General features: G+C 32.6%; 1 protein-coding gene and 1 long non-coding RNA gene across 2 annotated transcripts; both read left to right on the plus strand.

Moving 5' to 3' along the window:
• The first annotated feature begins 255 nt into the window (after nucleotides 1-255).
• Nucleotides 256-3166, plus strand: LOC136276595 (uncharacterized). Its single transcript, XR_010715116.1, has 3 exons — nucleotides 256-656; nucleotides 857-1024; nucleotides 1242-3166. It is a non-coding gene; the product is annotated as an uncharacterized lncRNA (long non-coding RNA).
• Nucleotides 3167-5963: 2797 nt separating this feature from the next.
• Nucleotides 5964-6482, plus strand: LOC136275745 (protein IMPACT homolog). Its single transcript, XM_066085653.1, has one exon. It carries the CDS (start codon nucleotides 5964-5966, stop codon nucleotides 6480-6482), a length of 519 nt encoding a protein of 172 aa, XP_065941725.1.
• Nucleotides 6483-21273: the final 14791 nt, after the last annotated feature.

Here is a 21273-nt window from a genome sequence, read left to right on the forward strand (position 1 = left end):
GATTTTTTAATCACAGTTTTCATGCTCAATATTCAGGGCGAAACTAGATTCAATCACTTAGGAATCATGTTGTCATCACAGAGAAGATTGAACTTTCAAGAATCCATTGGTTGTGCATCGCAGAATCCAATCCACTGTTGAAGGTGACAGGTGAGAATAACCTAATATTTTAACTTGCTACCTTTTACCTGCTGCTTTAAAATAATACATATATAACTTCCAATATTTTTTTCATGTAGGTGATAACCTAGAGATCAAACCTGACATCAGACAGCAGGAATCTGGATCTTCATCTATTTGCCTAAAATATCATTTTTAGTCGAGTTGCCACAGTTGACATGAATAATGAAATACTGATGTGTCCCAATTATCTGCAGATGATGTTCTCCTTAGAGCAAGTGGCCCAGAAAGACATTAAGTTCATGGATGTATGTTGTGTGTTATCGCGGAATATTATGTCAATTGCCATATTTTCAGAAGTTTGGGAAGATTTTTGCCAAAACATATTCTACATGAATTTTTACAGAAAATGGCTTGTGCTTCAAAAGTTATGCCATTGCCCATCCAGTTTAAAAATGAAGCTGAGCACGAAGATTGCTTAGCAATTATGGATAAGTTTGAAGACCAGATTACAACAATGTATCAAACTGCTGTCGGTAAATATATGTTCTCGCATTTATAGCTTGACCAGTGGTTGATATATCAGTTGTGATTTAAGATATAAAATGAGCTCATTTTAATGTTCATTTAATGGTATTATTGCCCCATTATGTTCATATATATGTACATATTCCAGAACTAATCTCGGAATAAGATATGTCATCCTTCTATATCTATTTTTCACCTCGTATAACAGGTAATTTGGAGATTCTTAGAAAATTCAAAGTGGTTTTGATGGGAGACCAGTTAACAAGAGCAAGATTGCAAGAGGCAAAAAACCTGCGGGCCGTCTCTATAACACCTGAAAGAAGATTTGAACCCAATTGTAATCGAGATGTGGCATATCAAACAAGACTTTTTAGAGGTTTCATCATCTTAATAAAATTTAAGAAACTTTTTTAATACTATTATTATATGGAAAAGACTTTATTTTTTAATTAAAAACCATACTTTTATGGATAAAATTATCATCATAAGCGTACAGACATGGAAATTGTCAGTCATAAATAACCCTCCAACCTTTTAACTTGATAAAGTGATAAAAAAATTAAAATTTCAATTAGAATTTTTTCTTACTTTAGAAATGCTTCAAATCCTTATACAAGGGTGAGTATTCTCCTGGAACACTCAGCTTCTTCAAAATGCACTTACATCGGACAAATGTGAATGTACAGGTGAAAGGAAGATTCCAACCTCACTTTGATCTTCTTATGACTGTTGGGGGGGGGGGGGGCTGGTTAAAGAACAGGTTATGGAATTTTTCCAAATGGAGAATAAGTACAGCCAACCCAACCACAAGAAATTTGAAGATATTGACATCAAATCATCTGAAGAACAGAAAATCCTTATTACTGGCTGCTGTGAATGATTTTATGAAGTATTTTGGATACTGCAATACAGATACAGCTGAAGGTCTTCCTCAACCGCTAAAGGGAACATTGATATATCATCTGCAAAAAACAGGGGATGAAAATCAGTGGATTTTAGTGCCATACCATGAAAAACCACAAGATGATGAAGTCTTTAATTATTCAATGCAACACTGTCATTGGTATTTGCATATATTGGAGCTGCATGATACTGCAAAAGAAGGTGATCTAAATTGAACACTTCTCAACTGTAAATATTCAATTCCATTTTTCTATTCTCATTCAAGATTGAGCAAATATCTGGTTGAGAATGTGGACTATCTATTGAGAACAGAAAAATTACTGTCTCCTTTACAACGCATTCGTGTCTTGGAAGGTTCCTATGTCAACATTTGGGGCGGTCATGGCAATAATGTTGAATGTGACTTAGTACAGGAGAACAGTGTATGTAATCAAAAAGCTCTAATCAAAGCATTGGGAGCAAACAAAAGTGAGAAATTTATTTCTCCTATGACTGCATCAGCTGATGCAATTGATGAAATCTGCACAAAATTTGATAGAAATGTGAATTTAAAGCCAAAAAGTGGCAGACATTCTTTGTCATTTTCTGAAGCAGACAGTAAAATTGTTTATAAAAAACTGAGAGACTTAAGACCATTTCATCACTACCCAGGCAGAACCTGTAAGGGATTCAATAATATAAGCCCCATTCCACTCCCTTGGGAAGAAATGCCCGAACTCAAAGAGAGACTTAACCAAATCATAAAGAGACTTTTACGTGGAGGATGTGTTTGATCCTGATAATGAAGTTATTGATAATCTGCCACCATTATGAATCTGTTGTCTGTAAATACTACAACATTTCCCCTATGTTTGCTTCGTGCATGGAGATTTTATAATTTTATCCATTTCATAAGTTACATGTATGGCATTGTGTGAAATAGATTAGAACAATTTCCATTTTCCCTTAAGGTCTAAGTTAGCTTCACCAAATAAAGAATGTTGTAACACTCTGTATATAATACATGTATATTCAAAGCTGTTAGCATTTTTTTGGAATATCTTCATGGTTATTCATGGTGAACTGTAATGTATTCATTTTTCTACAACCTGTTAAAAATTTTCAACTAAATACTGCATCACAGGCACATGTTATAAAAGCAAGAAAGGGGGTGATTTTGTTCATGAGCTGTTTTTATTTTGATTTTACATAGCAGTAAACTGACATATTTGCAATCTATGTTCAAACATAGTAATAAAGAATATAATGTAATGTTTTCTTAAATCATGATGGTTTGCATTATTCTTTCATAAATGAAAATGTTTAATTAACAAGTTTATGAAACGGGAAGAGTATACTGTAAACATAAGACATTTTGCTGTGTAGGGCTTTTGGTGGACAGTTGAATGCTTTCAATAAATTTAGTGCATCACATAATAAGAATAGGTACTTTCAGATTATATATACTTCCTTATATAAACCTACAGAAGAGCATAAACATTCATTTCTGTGTGAACTTTTAAACGGGTCACAAGGCCAATCTTGATAATCACCATGATTATCGCAAAAATTTCTGGTTTGACTTTTGCATTATTACAATGTTCATAATTCTAAAATCTGTAACACTTGAGAAGAGATTCAATGAACTGTACCCAGTTGTATGTAAAATGTGGCACAGAAAGATTTTTTTTAGAAGTTTACTTAATAATTGTCTTCAGACATGCATATTTTGTATACTTGTTACATCAACACAAGATTCACAAATACAGTTTTCAGCACAAAATGAACAACATTTACAGTCAATAATGCTTTCTTTTTTTTCAAAACAAAAGACAAATAAAAGTTGATTCCTTAGGCAGAAAGAATAATTTTTTTACAGTAGTTTATGATGTCTTCCTTAATTCCTGGCAGATATCACGATTAGAATAGAAAGTTGCAAATGAAGGTTGTCCACAACGCCCAATCTCCTGCAAGTATTGTGACATATTTCTGGGAGGGCATGCGTGAATGATATGTGTTACATTTTTGGGATCGAACCCCATTCCTGCAATTGATGTTGTCAGAACCAACCGAATAGTTGGGTTCTCCTTTTACAGTTCTGCTATTGTATGATAAATTACAAATTCATCTTGTGCAGAACATGTTGCACTGTACAGTGATTCATTTCTATTTAAAGATCCAAACAAACTTTTCAAATAAATCATAGCTTCACTCATGTAATATATGGGCAATAATAATAATGTTACTGGGAAATCTGCCTTCTTTTCATATAGATCATCACATTTTTGTGTACTATTTATTCATATTCATTCAGAACATCAGTACCTTGGCGTTTCTTCTTTTTTATTAGGAATACATTAGGTCTGTTAGGTGTATGTTCTATAAGGTGAAAATTCTCAAGTCCTCCCAGCTGTTTTGGAATTGTCTTCTTCTGTGAAACTGTTAAAGTACCCCTCAAACCTATCACTGGCATATTTCAAAAAAAGGATTTTATACCTCTAAGCTTTTTGAAGGCAGTCCTGGATTCTTCTCCCCTGAAATAAGGTTTCATATAATCTATTTCACTAATCATGAAAAAAGATTATGGGGTAAAATTGTTCATTCTGATGATTCATATCTTACTCAGTAACTATCTAAAATGGAGGTACATGACCTTTGAAATAGTTATATGGTCTATACAATAACAATGATACAAAATGTGTCATGGAAGTCACCACAAAATGTGTCATTTTGAGCAAACAGTCAGATGAAAAATCATAATGCAGTACACTTTGAACAAAAGAAAGGTTTTGAATATTTTCATGATAAACATTAAAGAAGATCTTTTTTATTCTGTCCGAGTGTTTATCAAAGATTTTTTTATTCTGTTTGAGTAATGTTTTTTTTTTATTTTAATAGTATTCTTGACTTACCATTTTTCTATGATATGGCATTCATCAATAACAACGGCAACTCCAAAAAATAAATGATAAGAATCTTCTGGCCCCGAGGCCATAAAACTTAGACGAACTTACTTTTGATCTAAGTCTCACTTTTACAAAAGAAACATATAGTGGAAAAGTGAGACTGAGATCAAAAGTGAGCTCGTCTAAGTTTTATGGCCCCGGGGCCTGGTACATGTAATCAACTCAAGTTTTAGATGTAGTTATGTCTAAGTATTGTGTGTATAATGTTAGGTCGTCTCTTGCCGAAGCAAAAACAGGACGGAGGTTAAGTTTGGTGTAATTGAATACTGCTTTTGAAACTTGAAAATTAGGTATGATTTCTGATGCTTAAACTCAAACTATTCCATTAATTGATCGTGCCAGGAACAAACTATTGGGGTGCGATTGATCAGGTATCATTAAATACACTAGCTGTTTTGACTAGAACAATTCCAAATTATTCCATGTAAAATAGTTTTTGAGTATTAAATACATTTTACTGTAATTCGTAAAAAATTGAATTGAAACTATAAATGAGAAATTTGTAATTCAAATTACATACTAAATGTTTATAATCATCAAACTACAAACATCTTATTTTCAATAGTTAAGGAAGAATGATACAGATATACAGAGTCCTACAATTTCATTCCAAAATAAAACTCGAGAAATGAGTTTGTTAAAAAAATACGATTCTTCCGGTTCCGTTGGTGGTATGTAGACGTGTTTTTTCAGCTCCTGTGTGTTATGAAAAAAAAATGACAGAAATTATATAAGGGACGGTTTGTAACATAAAAATTGGAGTAAGTAAGTCAAGATACTAACGAACTCATTGATTAACACGTGAAAAATTAACCAGTTTATTTAAACCGAGTGAAGATCGAGCGCAGTGAGTAGGTACATGTAATCACCCAACAATCTTCCAAAGTATGGCAACCGTCGACCGGACAAAGGACAGAAACAAAAGAAGTCACGATAGTATGCAGGACAGTGAAGGAGAAACGGAATGTACACGTAAATCCTTTGAATATGTTGAAAAATACGAACTCAAAGATGTTATGCAAGGCATATCAAACACACAAAACACACTTGCAAAACTCATGATAAATTTTGAGTCTCACAGAAATGAACATGCAAACATTAAGCAGGACATATACGGTAAACACGGAGTTGAAGAACGATTACAATTAGTAGAGTCGCAAGCCAATGATACGATTGGCCATTTCACAGAATTGGAATCTAAACATGAAAAAACGACACGTGAAAACCTTCCACTTCTACTTCAAAAAATTTTTATGCACGATCTAGAAATGCAAGAATCGGAAGTCAACATATTGGAATCATCAAACTTTACAGACAAGGAGATCCAAAGAAAAATAGAAAGATTTCAAGGCCAGTATTTATTCAATTTGCAAATTTACACCAAAAAGAAAAAAAATCAAGACAAGAATTCCAAAGTTAAAGGAAAAACAATCGCCAGTGAGAATTTCCAATCACTTTCCAGAAGAAATGAGAGAACGCAGAAAGCGCCTGTACGATCTCCAACACAGCTATAACGAGAGACAAATCACAACGGTGATCAAAGGTGACAAACTTTTGTTCCCGAGTAACGGATCCGTATACCGTGAAAAGGTCAACAGACCGTCAGCCGATGAATTACTCGATGCCTCGAACGACAAAATCGAAACGAGAGTATTCGAAGGAAAACGTATAGAGGATAACGGAAACCGGTTCTCATCTTATGCAGCTGAAGTTAGCTCGGTAAAACAAGTAAACCAAGCCTTGAAAAAAATACTCCGACTACACCGAGTAAGAAGCGCGACCCACAATGTATACGCATACATCTTCACTTATTCAGAAGGAGTGACGCATGAGGGCAGTAATGATGATAGAGAACATGGTGCTGGCCGGGCGTTGTTGCGAGAGATGAAAGACGATAATATTAAAAATTGCGTCGTTGTCGTCTCCAGGTGTTTCCAGAGTAAAATTGGCTCCGCCGATTCAGTCATATACTGGAAACTGGTTTGAGTGCTACCGCGAATATGGCGTAAAAGTGAATGCTGTCATGACAGTGATGTAAAAACAACAAACACAACTTATGCACTATCAGGTTGTAAATATTTATTTCTCAGCCATATTGAGATAATGTTTTATCCTTTACTTTTTGTCGGAATTATCCGGTTCAACTGGTATAGGTTTAACGTTTTATACAGCGACTGTCAACATCCGGTTAATAAACGGTTACATGTGATGTAAGTAACTTACCTCTTTTTCTCCTTTACCAATTGTTACTTTATAGGAATGTTGATATCTTGACAAGACGATGGAGTCGGTTTCTTTACCTTGACATTTTATGAAAATAAATCCCAAACGTTATGAAATAGAAAACTGATATTCAACGGGTAATTTTGTTGTCTACAATTGTTGATGAATTATCGTTTGTGTAAATTTTTATGATCATAGAGAACAATTTCTTTGTAAACTAAGGAAAAGCTGATTACTCTTATCAAATGTTACTTAATATGTATACTTTGTATTATTATTACTTTTTATAAACAATGGGCCATAATGTACATAGTATTACCTAACACCTAGGATATCCCAAACACCACAATTTTTTTTCTCTCCTAATCAATATATTGTAAATTGATACCGAATTCATAACTTTCCCTCTCTACCCCAAACAGTTCAACAATTCCCTTTTAATATCCGTAACCCCTTTTCTATTGTTTATGATGATTGCAAAGAAAACAACACAAAATCAGAAGTTTGACAATGGATAATAATATAAATTATCTAAAAAATTATCTAAAAATACTAAGTGTTAACTGCTAGGGCCTCGGAGACAAAAGTAAAAGAAAAGATGTGTTTAACTACCTTCATAATAAAAAATATAACATTTTTTTTCTGCAAGATACACATTTTGTACAAGAGGACGAGAAAATGATACAAACACAATGGGGTTTTGAAGCTTACTTTAGTTCCTATAGATAAAATGCCCGTGGAGTGGCAATTTTTTTTTTTACATTTTAAATTTAAAGTTAATGATGCATTTTCAGATATTTATGGTAACATTCTAATGTTAGATGTAAATAGAGAAAATAAACAATACTTGCTAGTAAATATATATGGACCAAATGAAGACAATCCACAATTTTATAAAGATATAGGAAAAAAAATGAAACAGTATCAAATAATCACTACATTATTATGGGTGGTGACTTCAATATGGTTATTGATAAGAACTTAGATACTATGAATTATAAAAACTTGAATAATCCCAAAGCTCGGTCTGAATTCATTAATCAAATGGAATCTCTAAATTTGAGTGATATATTTAGATGTGCAAATCCACAATTAAACCGATTTACCTGGATGTAAAAAATCCAATTAAACAAGCAAGACTAGATTTTTTTTCTTATATCATGTGAATTATCTCCGTTTATACAAACTATTGAATATGAAAATAGTTACCGTTCAGACCATAGCCCAGTTGTGTTACATATAAAAACTTCAGACTATGTACAGGGCAGAGGATATTGGAAGTTTAACAACTCTCTTCTCTCTGTAAAAGAATATATACAAACAATAAAGACACTGATAATTGATATAAAAAGACAATATGCTGCTCTTGTCTATAACATTAATGAAATTCAAAATATCAAAGACTCAGAAATAGTATTTCAAATATCTGACAGCCTATTTTTCGATACATTAATAATGGAAATAAGGGGGAAATCTATCTCTTTCAGCACATAAAAAAAGAAAGTTAAAAGAAGAAAAAACTTGAAGAGAAGATTAAAAACTTAGAAAAAAAATTAGATGAGTCGAGCAAACAAATATTGGCTGATAAGCAGATAGAATTTGAAAACTTTAGAGCACATACACGTAAAAGAAACTATATTAGATCAAGGGCACAGTGGATTGAAGAAGGAGAAGAACCAACAAGATATTTTTGTAACCAAGAATCGCGCCACTTTATCAATAAACAATTATCAAAGTTAGAAATTGAAAATGGTCAAATTATACAATCACAAGAAGAAATTAAAAATAACCAAAGTTGTTTTATGAAAATCTTTACCAAAAAAAGGAAACTTTAGAAAGATATAATTTAGCTGAAAAACTTAAACATTACAAAGACAAAAAACAAAAAAAATCAGGAATCAAATAATTTAGAAGGTCAGGTCACCAAAGCAGAAATTTTAAAAACTCTCAAGCAAATGAAAAATGATAAAAGCCCAGGTGCAGATGGATTTACTGTAGAATTCTTCAAATTTTTCTGTGCAGACTTAGGTGAATATATAACAAGATCAATAAATGATTCTTACAATAAAGGAGAGTTTACAAATATACAAAAATTAGGGAAAATAACTTGTATACCAAAACCTGATAAAAACAGGCAACTTTTAAAGAACTGGAGACCTATTACACTCCTCTCAGTAATTTACAAAATTGCTTCAGGTTGTATCGCAGAAAGGTTAAAAACAAAACTGCTTACAATAATAAATGATGATCAAACCGGTTTTTTAAAAGGAAGATTTATTGGAGAAAATATTAGAATTGAATATGATATTATGAGTTACACTGAATATAATGATATTCCAGGCCTATTGATGTTAGTAGATTTTGAAAAGGCATTTGATACAGTTTCATGGGACTTTATAATTTCAAACTTTATCCTTCTTTAGATTTGGAGTTTCAATCAAAAAGTGGATCAAGAGTTTTTATCAGAATATATCCTCTTGTGTTATTCAAAATGGTTTACTCTCCCAATAGTTTAACCCTCAAAGAGGCTGTAGACATGGAGACCCAGTATCTCCATACTTATTTATTTTTTGCTCAGAAATGTTAGGTATTTTTATCCGAAATAATAGAAATATAAAAGGAATTGAGATTGACGGAGAAGAATACAAGATATCACAATATGCTAATGATATATGCTGATGATACATCCTTGATATCAGATGGATCAGCATCATTGCTAGATAGTTTATACAAACATTAGAATATTTTGCAGAAATATCACGCGTAAAAATTAATTTCAGTAAAACAAAACTGATATGGATAGGTAGCAAAAGATTCTCAAAAAATGTTTATCACTACACAAGATGGAAATTTATTTGGGAACAAACAACGTTCGATTTACTTGGAATAAAGTATTCTGTTAACTTAGATGAAATGATAGATCTAAATTATTACAACAAGATGGAACAAATAGTAAAGTTAATAAAACAGTGGAAAAATAGAAAGCTTACCCCTCTTGGAAAACTATCAATCATTAAAACCCTTTTATTCAAAAGATGAATCATTTGATACTAACTTTACCAAATCCCCCAAGCCACTATATAAAAAATTATGAGATTAAACTGTATGAATTTTTGTGGGATGGTAAACTAAACAAAATTTAAAAAGCTGCAGTTATACAAAATTATAAAGATGGCGGTCTAAAGATGATAGAATATTCAGATTTTATAATTGCTCTCAAGTCTAGTTGGACAAGACGACTAATATCATCCACGGATTCAAAATGGAAGAAATTATTTGAATCTGATTTAAATGTTACTATACCAGAACTTATGAATTTTGAAATATACTTTGTCAAAACTATTAAAAAAAATAGAACAAAAAAACATTCTGGAAGGATATCCTTCAAAGTTGGATACTGGTTTATAAAACAAATATTTCAAAACAATGTAAAAACATATTAAACGATCACTTCTGGTATAATCTGGATATAACAATTGATAAAGAAACACTCTTTTTTTTTACAAATTGTTTTGATAATGGGATACGATACATTAGTGACATATGTAATGCAGATAGTAGTTACCTTCCTTTTCTTAAATTTTCTTCAATATTCAGAACTTATTTCAGCAATCAGAAGTTATCAAAAGAAGGACGGCAGATATATAAGAAAGGATTATAATCTAAGATACCCAAATACAGTAATATTTTTTATGAACTCAAACAAGGGCTGTAATGATGTGTATAATGCACTTATCTCAAAAAAGAAAGAGTTGCCCACATCTGACAAAAATGGGAAGAAAAGGGATACTGCTTTACAAGAAAAGAATGGAACCTTATTTATAATTTGCCATTTAAATGTACTCAAGAAACTAGGTAACAATGGCTTCAAACCCAGTTACTTCACAGAATTTCTGCAACAAATAAATACTTATATAATTGCAATTTAATCAACTCTGCTTTATGCTCTTTCTGTGGACAATTAACAGAAACAATAGACCATTTATTTTCTGAATGCTACCTCATAAAAGAACTTTGGGACAAAATTAAACACTGGCTTGATGATTTACAGTTAAACGTGAATTTTCATAATAAATCTATTCTGTTAGGTAAATATTTGAACAATTATATACATCGCTTTGAAAATCTATTAATCTTGATAGTAAAACAATATATATATGCCTGTATAAAAATGAAATCATCACAAATCAGTGTAAAGAGGATGCCTATAACTTTAATCTTGATTTTAGTCATCATTGCTCACTCGCTGTTTATCTATGACGTCACCTAAATGACTTAATTCCCGCACATTTGCAAACAAATGAAGATATTCTCATTTTCGCTCTATATTTTGCATTCGGAAGTATAGAGCGCAGGTCTGCTCAAGTGCGATTTTAACATATTTTTCTTTAGATAGTTATACATATTATACTAAAAAATGGCACTTGAGCAAGCCTGCGCTCGGTGTTTCCCAGTCGAAAAACCATGGGAAAACACCCATATTTTGCTACAAAACATCAATTTATCAAAATAATGCAATATTCATGACGTCATTTCTACATTATGACGTCACTGTGGTGATAACCTTTTACACCTTTATTTCCAATATGATTTTAACTATCTTTCACCTTATTTTAAAGCTCTTTCTAAAACTTTGATTTTGGGGGGCAAAAATTGCATAAAACCGCACTTAGTCCTTTAGTTTCTCTAAACAATTAAACGTAGAGGCACTGAAACATACCATTATTAACAGACTTTATGTTGAAAAATATATTCTTCTAAAAAACTGCAAATACTAAGAGTATAATAACTATTAGTCAAACATCTTCCAAAAGCTAGAATCATAGATAATTGCTTTCATCTGCTTTCTATTGTTGAACCTTTCCCCTACCCCCTGCTTTATTTTTTTTTTCTATTGTTTCCCTCCTCCCCATGGGTGATTGGATCAAAATGTACATGTCATAAATGCATGTATTTAATTATGTACAAGAATACAAGAGCAAGATTAATTTATAGTAAGTAAGTGAATTTCCTTTTCAAACTTATAGATAAATCACCCAATTTCTACCGCTCCCTCATCCCCTCGCCCCCATTATATACCCCCAAAAAATAAAAACTGTCATGACAATACTAAAATTATATTGCTGAAAATGTACATTTGTGTATTAACATCTGTATAATCATATTATATTAGAGAAATGTATCAACAAAATTTATTATAAGTGTTATATGTCTTATATTACTTTGTATCTGTTCTTTCTTTTGTGAAAGTTGTATCTAAATAAAAAAAAATACAATTAAGAATTAGAAATTATAACGAATGAAACAATAAACAAATTAATGGGTATATTTCAAACGTTTAATGATGAATTTTGTTGTACATTAATGATACATATGCGTCTCCAGAAACTTATTATGGGGGGGAGGGGGGGGGGTCCGATAGTTATTCCGATGGAGGGGGGGAGGGGAGTCCGAGGCATATTTTTTGGTAATTTTATAATGTATTTTTTAAAAATTTGAACTTTACAGAAGGGGGGGGGGGGGGCGGAGCGCGCATGTGATTAAGCATGAACCATTTATTTTCAGCGTATTTATCATTTTAAACCAACTGAATTTCTGTACAACTTCATATTATATTAGATTTAATTGTATAACATGTATATACTTGTATGGATTTATTCATTATTGTTTTTAAATTCTACGTAAAAGAAGTGTGGTACAAATGTGGTTCGGTATCAAGCGTATATCTCAACCGATTTTTTCAACAATGACATTAATTGTTTATGATATTTTAACAAATTGAATAATTATTTCCCGCTACTATGAATTATTTGCCTAAGTTTTCAACCTACTGACGCCCTGGTGATATCGATAATAAAACAATAATTATTATTTAATACAAATGCATTAAACGATTTAAAACCGCACATTTCAATGATCGGAAATAAGAACACACAATTTATAATAGAAAAGAAGAAGGTTCCCTATATCATCAAAATATGGTATGTATATCCAGAATATAAACACATGTCGTAGGATTTTCATGGATGGAGAAAATATCAATTAATATGCGGGTTTTATTGATTTTATAACTCGCTACATCTGAGGACTCAGTAGCCCTTCAAATACGTATGTTTTACCTGCTGAAATCCGACCTGAATAAATAAATGGAGCAGTGTGAACTTCCGAGTAAACAGAGCTTGTCGCCATTTAATGATATGGGTACAATTTGGTACGCATATCGGCTTATTACCAGTGTTATGTCGGGGAATATAACATGTGTACTCATTTTATTTACAGTGAACAGATGAGAAAACTTTCAATATGTGAATTTATTTATTTATTAATATATATATGTTATATATTATTATTTATAAATTGTGATTTTTTTTCTTTTTAAACTCTAATTGTCATTTTTTCTTTTTAATTAATATGTGTTACGATGTGACCGTTGGGGCGAGCGCAGAAGGAACCACACATCTGTCATCATTGTTAAATGCAACCTGTGGACTTGCCCTAACCAAAAAACTTTGGCTTTGTCTCGAAAACTTTTACCCCGCAAGGAACCCGAAGTTATCAAACTTTTATTCCAATGGTCCTTTCCTAGGCTTTTACACTTAATAAACTACCACTGAGCATTAATAAAATGTTAAACAGACTTATTAAGATATTTTGATAAACACAAAGCCGTTTGTTTGTTATGTAAATACAATTATTTTTTATCATTACTTTACCTTTTTACAATGATCATTAAAATCAGTAAACAATAAATTGTCTGCCTGTGTTATTTCTCATTTTGTTCCTTGCTGTTATCTGTGTTCTAATTATTTTCCTCTGTGACATCAATTTTGTTTTTTGTTTTTTTGTACGCTCTATACAAAATTTTCTTTGAACAATGTGCAGATTTTAACGAGAATTTCCTATTATTACACCCAGTGGAGTCTGAAGCAAATTGAAAGGGGGGGGGGGGTATACATTTAACTCCAATTTTCAATACCACTATTAATATTTCAATCTTGTAAAGGTAAATTTAGGAACAAATTATGTTATTTGCGAGAAAATTCGGTGCTGGCCTCCTCTATGATTCTATGTGCCTAACGGTTAGGTCTAACTTTGTAAAAAAAGTGGCGGGGGTTAAGCCCCCAGCGAACCCCCCCCCCCCCCACCCCCTTCCCTCCCCCAGGTCACCCCGGTTCCGACGCCTTTGGCACCTTACTAGTTTTACAAATCTACAAACTTTCAATCTCTCATTACGTATAGTTTAACATTTTGAAGAACAGATATGTCAATAAAGACGAATTAACTATAGTTAACATACTTTTGCAATGTTGAAATACTTCATTTAAACTTACAAATAAGTGTGTAGTTACATGCACTATTCTGCTAGTTATCCACATCATGCTACGGTGTAGAAACTATAATTTTGCTGTATTACATATCCAATGTTTTTTTATTACTCAGCTGCATGTACATGTACTCTACTTGTGCTCAGTTCTGCTTCAGTGAAATACAAATATATATAGCAGTGTAAGACGTTAACTTGCTTACGTGTTTCCATATGCCCAGGGAATTTTATTCAGATTAAAATACAAGTGTGTCATTTGTCCTTTTTTCAAAAATGCATTACCATTGCTCCAAATACACATGCAAATACATGTTTTAAGCATTCTCGTCTGGAGAAACTTTTACGTGTCCATAGTTTTACGATCATGCACATTATTTCACTACAGTTGGCAGACTGTGAAATACAGATAGTAAAAAAAAAACGTAGTTTTATGTTCACGTTTATGACCTAAAAACATGAGTGTTGAAACAGGATAGCTTTTTAAAACGATTATCTGTTTAACATCTTTCTTAAATCAGCTAAAAAAGCTAAAAAGGCTAATATAAATGCCTCTACCCTACCATAAAAAAGAAATGGTCTTTCGTTAAGATGTGTTAAAACCTTGAACTATTTTGCAGACTAGGGTTCACTGGTACTTAACGACGATAATAACCTGTTTACGTGTACCTTTCATGTATAACACTTTTTAACCGGGTTTTCCGAAGGAAAAAATGAAATGAGAGATTGTAAATTTGTAGGAACTCTGAAATAGTCAAGAGCAGAAGAAATAATGGCCTTGTGACTTTCACGTCATTTTCTTTTTTTTTGTGTATGAGTCCATATATTTCTGTTTTGTCATTAAGAAAGTGGGGTTTTTCTCTCTTACTTAGATCTGTAGAATTTCAGTATCTGTACTTGGAAATTATTTAGTGATACAGATAGAAACATGTCAATGAGGAGAGTGCAAATATAAAAGTATTTCATGCATGTACAACAAAAAAGTCAATGCATGTATCTCTTAAAGGTCAAAATATTATTAACTAAAACATGTTTATATGTTATATGATAGAAATACTGGTTAAACTTTGGTCTTTTTCGTGCTGCACAAAAGTGGGAAAAAGATTTTTGATCCAGGGGGAACTTTGCCCCCCCCCCCCTCCCAAACCCCGCGAACCCGCCGACTTTTTCTTTCAACCAAACTTTCCCTGAGATTTATATTTAGAAAATTAAAATTTGGGGCATTGACACAACCCTACCCCACACACACTTTTTAGGTAAAGGCAAAAGAAGTGTTGGCATATTTATATAAAATGATTCATATTTTAAAAAAAAGTTAGAGCTGCTTCACAACTTCTACCTCCCCCACGGATTTCTGTTTTGAAGATTTGAGAATTTATTCGTTTATTTGCTTGTCAAGATTTCCGATAATTATGCTCATCCTTTCAAAAATTATACTGAATGGCCAAACATTATACCGAGAGTTATCCCGCCCAATGAGCACCTTGTATAGCGCGCCCTCAGATGGGAGAAGGCGTCCTCGTTTATTAACAGTTTGTGTTCGTTCCAGTCTTTTAATTTTAACACTGCAATTTACATAAACTATTCCATATGTTTGGAGGTAGAGGTGTAAGTATGAATACAGAGAATGGAATTTTTTTTATGCATTAGCGCAGTGGGTTTTGTGTTGATTACACTATGATATAGGCATAGTTTGTATCCTTTTATCAGCAATACATAAGCGTATTCATCGTTTTGATTTTCTGGTCGGAATAAATAAATACATGTACATTTATGATGTGTGTTTTTAAGCTATCATTAATTGATATGACCGTGAAGCAAGTTAATGACAAAATCGCTTATTATGAAATTAATACTATGAAAGTAAAGCTCGTTTGCAATTTTCTAAACTTACTATTATCATATTGACAACCCAGTCAGATGAAAAACATCCCCGTTTTCCTTACATTCGTCAGGTCTGAAGGTATCGATAAGAGATCATCTTCACATGGCCTTTGCATTTGCATACAATCTAAATATACCCCGTACTTATCACAGACATGCTTTTATATGTTTATTGAGAGGTGTAACTCTTCAATATTCTGCAGTTTGGGGGGAACATAGAAAACAGGCATGATTATTTTGTCTGTCAACTTTTGAAAAGTTCCACTCGATCTTCTAAAGTCCTTATTGGTCGGAAGTTTTGGTCGTGTGAAAATGACCTGACAGATCCTTACAAGTGTAAGGAAAAGGGGGATGGTTTTTAAAGACTGATTGACAATCCTATATTGACTTGAAGCTGTAACGGGGGACCTCCTCGTTGCTTGTAACAAGCTTGGCTCTAGTTTTAATTATTTTACACCCGGTGGCGTCGGAATCAAATTCAAAGGGCGCGGGGGGGGGGGGGTATACATATAACTCCAATTTTAATACCATTATTTATATTTTAGTTTTTTAAAGGTAAATTTAGGAACAATTATGCTTGCTGCGAGAAAACGTAGGGATGGGGGGGGGGCTGGCCCCGGGGGAATGGGGGGGGGGGGTGCTGGCCCCTCTATGATTCTATGTGAGTAATGGTTAGGTCTAACTTTGTAAAAAAAAAAGTGGGTGTGTGTGGTGGGGGGGGGGGTGTCTTAGCCATCCCGGTTCCGATGCCTTTCTAGTTTTACAAATCTACAAACTTTCAATCTCTCACACATCAGTATAAATTAAACTTTTTGGAAAACCGATATGTCAATAAAGACGAATTATCTATAGCTAACAGACTTTTGCAATGATGAAATATTTTATTTAAATTTACAAATAAGTGTGAGCTACATGTACGATTCTGCTAGTTATCCACATCATGCTACGGTGTAGAAACTATAATTTTGCTGTATTACATATCCAATATTTTTTTATTACTCAGCTGCTTGTACATGTACTCTACTTGTGCTCAGTTCTGCTTCAGTGAAATACAAATATATATAGCAGTGTAAGACGTGAACTTGCTTATGTGTTTCCTTATGCCCAGGGAATTTTATTCAGGTTTCATTTTTGAAGATTTGAGAATTTTTTCGTTTATTTGCTTGTCAAGATTTCCGATAATTATGCTCATCCTTTCAAAAATTGTACTGAATGGCAAAACATTATACGGAGAGTTATCCCGCCCAATGAGCACCTCGTATAGCGCGCCCTCAGATGGGAGAAGGCGTCCTCGTTTATTAACAGTTTGTGTTCGTTTCAGTCATTTAATTTTAACACTGCACTTTACATAAACTATTCCATATGTTTGGAGGTAGAGGTGTAAGTATGAGTACACGGAATGGAAATTTCTTTATGCATTAGCGCAGTGGGTTTTGTGTTGATTACACTATGATATAGGCATAGTTTGTATCCTTTTATCAGCAATACATAAGCGTATTCATCGTTTTGATTTTCTGGTCGGAATAAATAAATACATGTACATTTATGATGTGTGTTTTTAAGCTATCATTAATTGATATGACCGTGAAGCAAGTTAATGACAAAATCGCCTATAATAAAATTAATACTATGAAAGTAAAGCTCGTTTGCGATTTTCTAAACTTACTATTATCATATTGACAACCCAGTCAGATGAAAAACATCCCCGTTTTCCTTACATTCGTCAGGTCTGAAGGTATCGATAAGAGATCATCTTCACATGGCCTCTGCATTTGCATACAATCTAAATATACCCCGTACTTATCACAGACATGCTTTTATATGTTTAATAAGAGATGTAACTCTTCAATACTCTGCAGTTTGGGGGGAACATAGAAAACAGGCATGATTATTTTGTCTGTCAACTTTTGAAAAGTTCCACTCGATCTTCTAAAGTCCTTATTGGTCGGAAGTTTTGGTTGTGTGAAAATGACCTGACAGATCCTTACAAGTGTAAGAAAAAGGGGGATGGTTTTTAAAGACTGATTGACAATCCTATATTGACTTGAAGCTGTAACGGGAGACCTCCTCGTTGCTTGTAACAAGCTTGGCTCTAGTTTAAATTATTTTACACCCGGTGGCGTCGGAATCAAATTCAAAGGGCGCGGGGGGGGGGGGGAAACATATAACTCCAATTTTAATACCATTATTAATATTTTAGTTTTTTAAAGGTAAATTTAGGAACAATTATGTTTGCTGCGAGAAAACGTAGGGGGGGGGGGGGGGGGCTGGCCCCGGGGGAATGGGGGGGGGGGGGCTGGCCCCTCTATGATTCTATGTGAGTAATGGTTAGGACTTTGTAAAAAAAAAAGTGGGTGTGTGTGGTGGGGGGGGGGGTGTCTTAGCCATCCCGGTTCCGATGCCTATGACACTTTTCTAGTTTTACAAATCTACACACTTTCAATCTCTCACACATCAGTATGAATTAAACTTTTTGGAAAACCGATATGTCAATAAAGACGAATTATCTATAGCTAACAGACTTTTGCAATGATGAAATATTTTATTTAAATTTACAAATAAGTGTGTAGCTACTTGTACGATTCTGCTAGTTATCCACATCATGCTACGGTGTAGAAACTATAATTTTGCTGCAACTGTATTACATATCCAATATTTTTTTATTACTCAGCTGCTTGTACATGTACTCTACTTGTGCTCAGTTCTGCTTCAGTGAAATACAAATATATATAGCAGTGTAAGACGTGAACTTGCTTATGTGTTTCCTTATGCCCAGGGAATTTTATTCAGGTTTCATTTGACCTTTTTTCAAAAGTGCATTACCATTGCTCTTAATACACATGCAAGTACATGTTTTAAGCATTCTTGTCTGGAGAAACTTCAACGTGTCTATAGTTTACGATCATGCACATTATTTTACTGCAGTTGGTAGGCTGTAAAATACAGATAGAAATACATATAATAAATCAAAAAAAACCGTTTATCTGTTTCTTTGCATGCAGATATATTATATTAGGATCGAGCATAACAACTACCTAAAGAAAAAAAAAACATGACGATATTAAGAATGCTTTCATCTCTATCGTTATTAAAAAAAACATCTCTCCCTTTTCACACAATTTAATGTAATGATTAAAGTATAAGTGATCCGCTTGAGTTGAGATGTAATGCGACAAGAGGTGTATTTGCAGTGATGAAAGTAATCAGATATTTTTTTTTATAAAGTGAGTCAATGAATTGAACAAGTTTGATAAAATATATAATTTAATGTGAATTTTATGACGGATCTAATTCGGTAATGTTGTTTTATGTTCGCTGTTATGACCTAAAAACATTGGTGTTGAAACAGGATACATTTTTAAAACGATTATCTGTTCAACATCTTCATTAATCAGCTGAAAAGGCTAATATGAATGCATCTACCCTACCATAAAAAAGAAATGGTTTTACGTTAAGATGTGTTAAAACCTTGGGTTCACTGGTACTTGAAATAACGAAGATAATAATCCGTTTACATGTACATTTAGATTTTAACACTTTTTAACCGGGTTTTCCGAAGGAAAAAATCCGGTTATTGAAAGGAGGGCGGGCGGCTGCCAAAAAGGTACCCTTATTGTACGGATAACTCCTCTTACAGTTTTCAAGATTGGAAGTTGTTCTTTTTCAGATCAATGAGCTAATGAACTTTGTCAAGTTTTGGTCAATTATTGCATATAGGGTACCCCTATTGTACGGATAACTTATCCCACAGTTTTCAAGAGAAGAAGTTCTTCTTTTGCAGATTAAATGAATATATATTAGGATTTTGATTTCTGGTAATTTATAAAATAATACCGGCTGTTGAACTAAGTCATTTTTGGTAAAATATTGCATATAGGGTACTGCTATTGTACGGATAACTCCTCCTACAGTGTACAAGATTGGAAGTTGCTTTTTTTCAAATCAATTGTACATATATTAGAGGTTTGCATATTGCTAAAATTTAGATCTCTAGTATTTTATTTTTAAAAATACCAGCAGTTAAATAAAGTTTTTTAATAGCAAAATTATTTCATATAAAATACCTCATTTCTCTTGATACGTTGTGTTTATCAATTCAGGGTTGACAAATGGATTATGGATACTCTTCACACAAAAAAAACCCTGGTTTGCTGTCACATTGACTGCTTTTCTTCTATTTGATTTTAATGCCTTATTTTCCCTCTGCTGTCTCTCTTTTATTTCCATATATCCGACAATCCCGAAAACAACCTTTTTTTGTAGAATGTTGTACGATTTGAAAAACAAAATGTTTTTAACATTTGTTCTGTATAAATAAAATATTCTGTGCGTTGTATATTAAAATTAAGGAGTTAAACACAACAATATAAATAACGCAGATTTGATGTGTTTTGATTAGTAACGGAAAGAATTGAGTGGCCCACAAAAGCAGTTTAATTTAATAAAAAGAAGCTTTTATTTGATTGGAATACATCATTTATCATCATCATCATAAAAACCCTAATATTTAGCCTAATATTCTATGATCATTAAACTTTAACTCGAGGTAACTTATTATTGAAAGTATAGGTATCAGTTTTATTTTTTTATCAAATGGAATATCTCTACTTTACCATAATTTAAAAAGCCTTTCACGAAAGTTTTTGTAAACCTTGAAGTATTATGCAAAATGTTGGTTCAACCGTACTTACAAATACATGAGATAATATCTTGTTTACATGTTCATGTACCTTTTCAATTTTGATTATAATGCTTTTAACCACATGTCTAACAAACATGCCTTTCACGAACGTTTTTGTAAACCTTGAAGTATTTTGAAAAATTGTGGTTCAACTGTACTTACAAATACATGACATAATATCTTGTTTACATGTTCATGTACCTTTTCAATTTTGATTATAATGCTTTTAAAAACATGTCTAACAAACACTTTTTTATATAATGTTTTGTACTAATTGATTTATTTTACATTTGTTCTAAATATTTTTCCTTTGTTCTTATAAAATATGTTTTTTGGAATCTTTTAGGGTATTGATCAAAATCCGTTGTTAAAGAAATTAAAGCTCCATTTATTTGGAATGTGTCATTTTTTAAAATCATTAAAAATACATAAGTGTTTTAACATTATGTAGTTGAATCGTTTTTCTTAAAAACGAGGTAATCTATTTTTAAAAATAAAAATCGGTTTTTTTAATTGGTTGGTTCGATTTATTAATGTTTGTTTGTGTGTGTTTTTTAGAGTGTGGGTTGTAGAGAGATTTATTTTAATTATAAAACAATATAGTTTCAAAAATGTGATACTGCAGATTATATATGACAAGAATACTTAAAGAATGTGGACGCATGTAT

This window comes from Magallana gigas, chromosome 1 (assembly GCF_963853765.1).
Source record: "Magallana gigas chromosome 1, xbMagGiga1.1, whole genome shotgun sequence".
Taxonomy (NCBI): domain Eukaryota; kingdom Metazoa; phylum Mollusca; class Bivalvia; order Ostreida; family Ostreidae; genus Magallana; species Magallana gigas.

Coding starts and splice junctions, on each gene's coding strand:
- LOC136275745 (XM_066085653.1), top strand. CDS start 5,964: ATGAGAGAACGCAGAAAGCGCCTGTACGATCTCCAACACAGCTATAAC.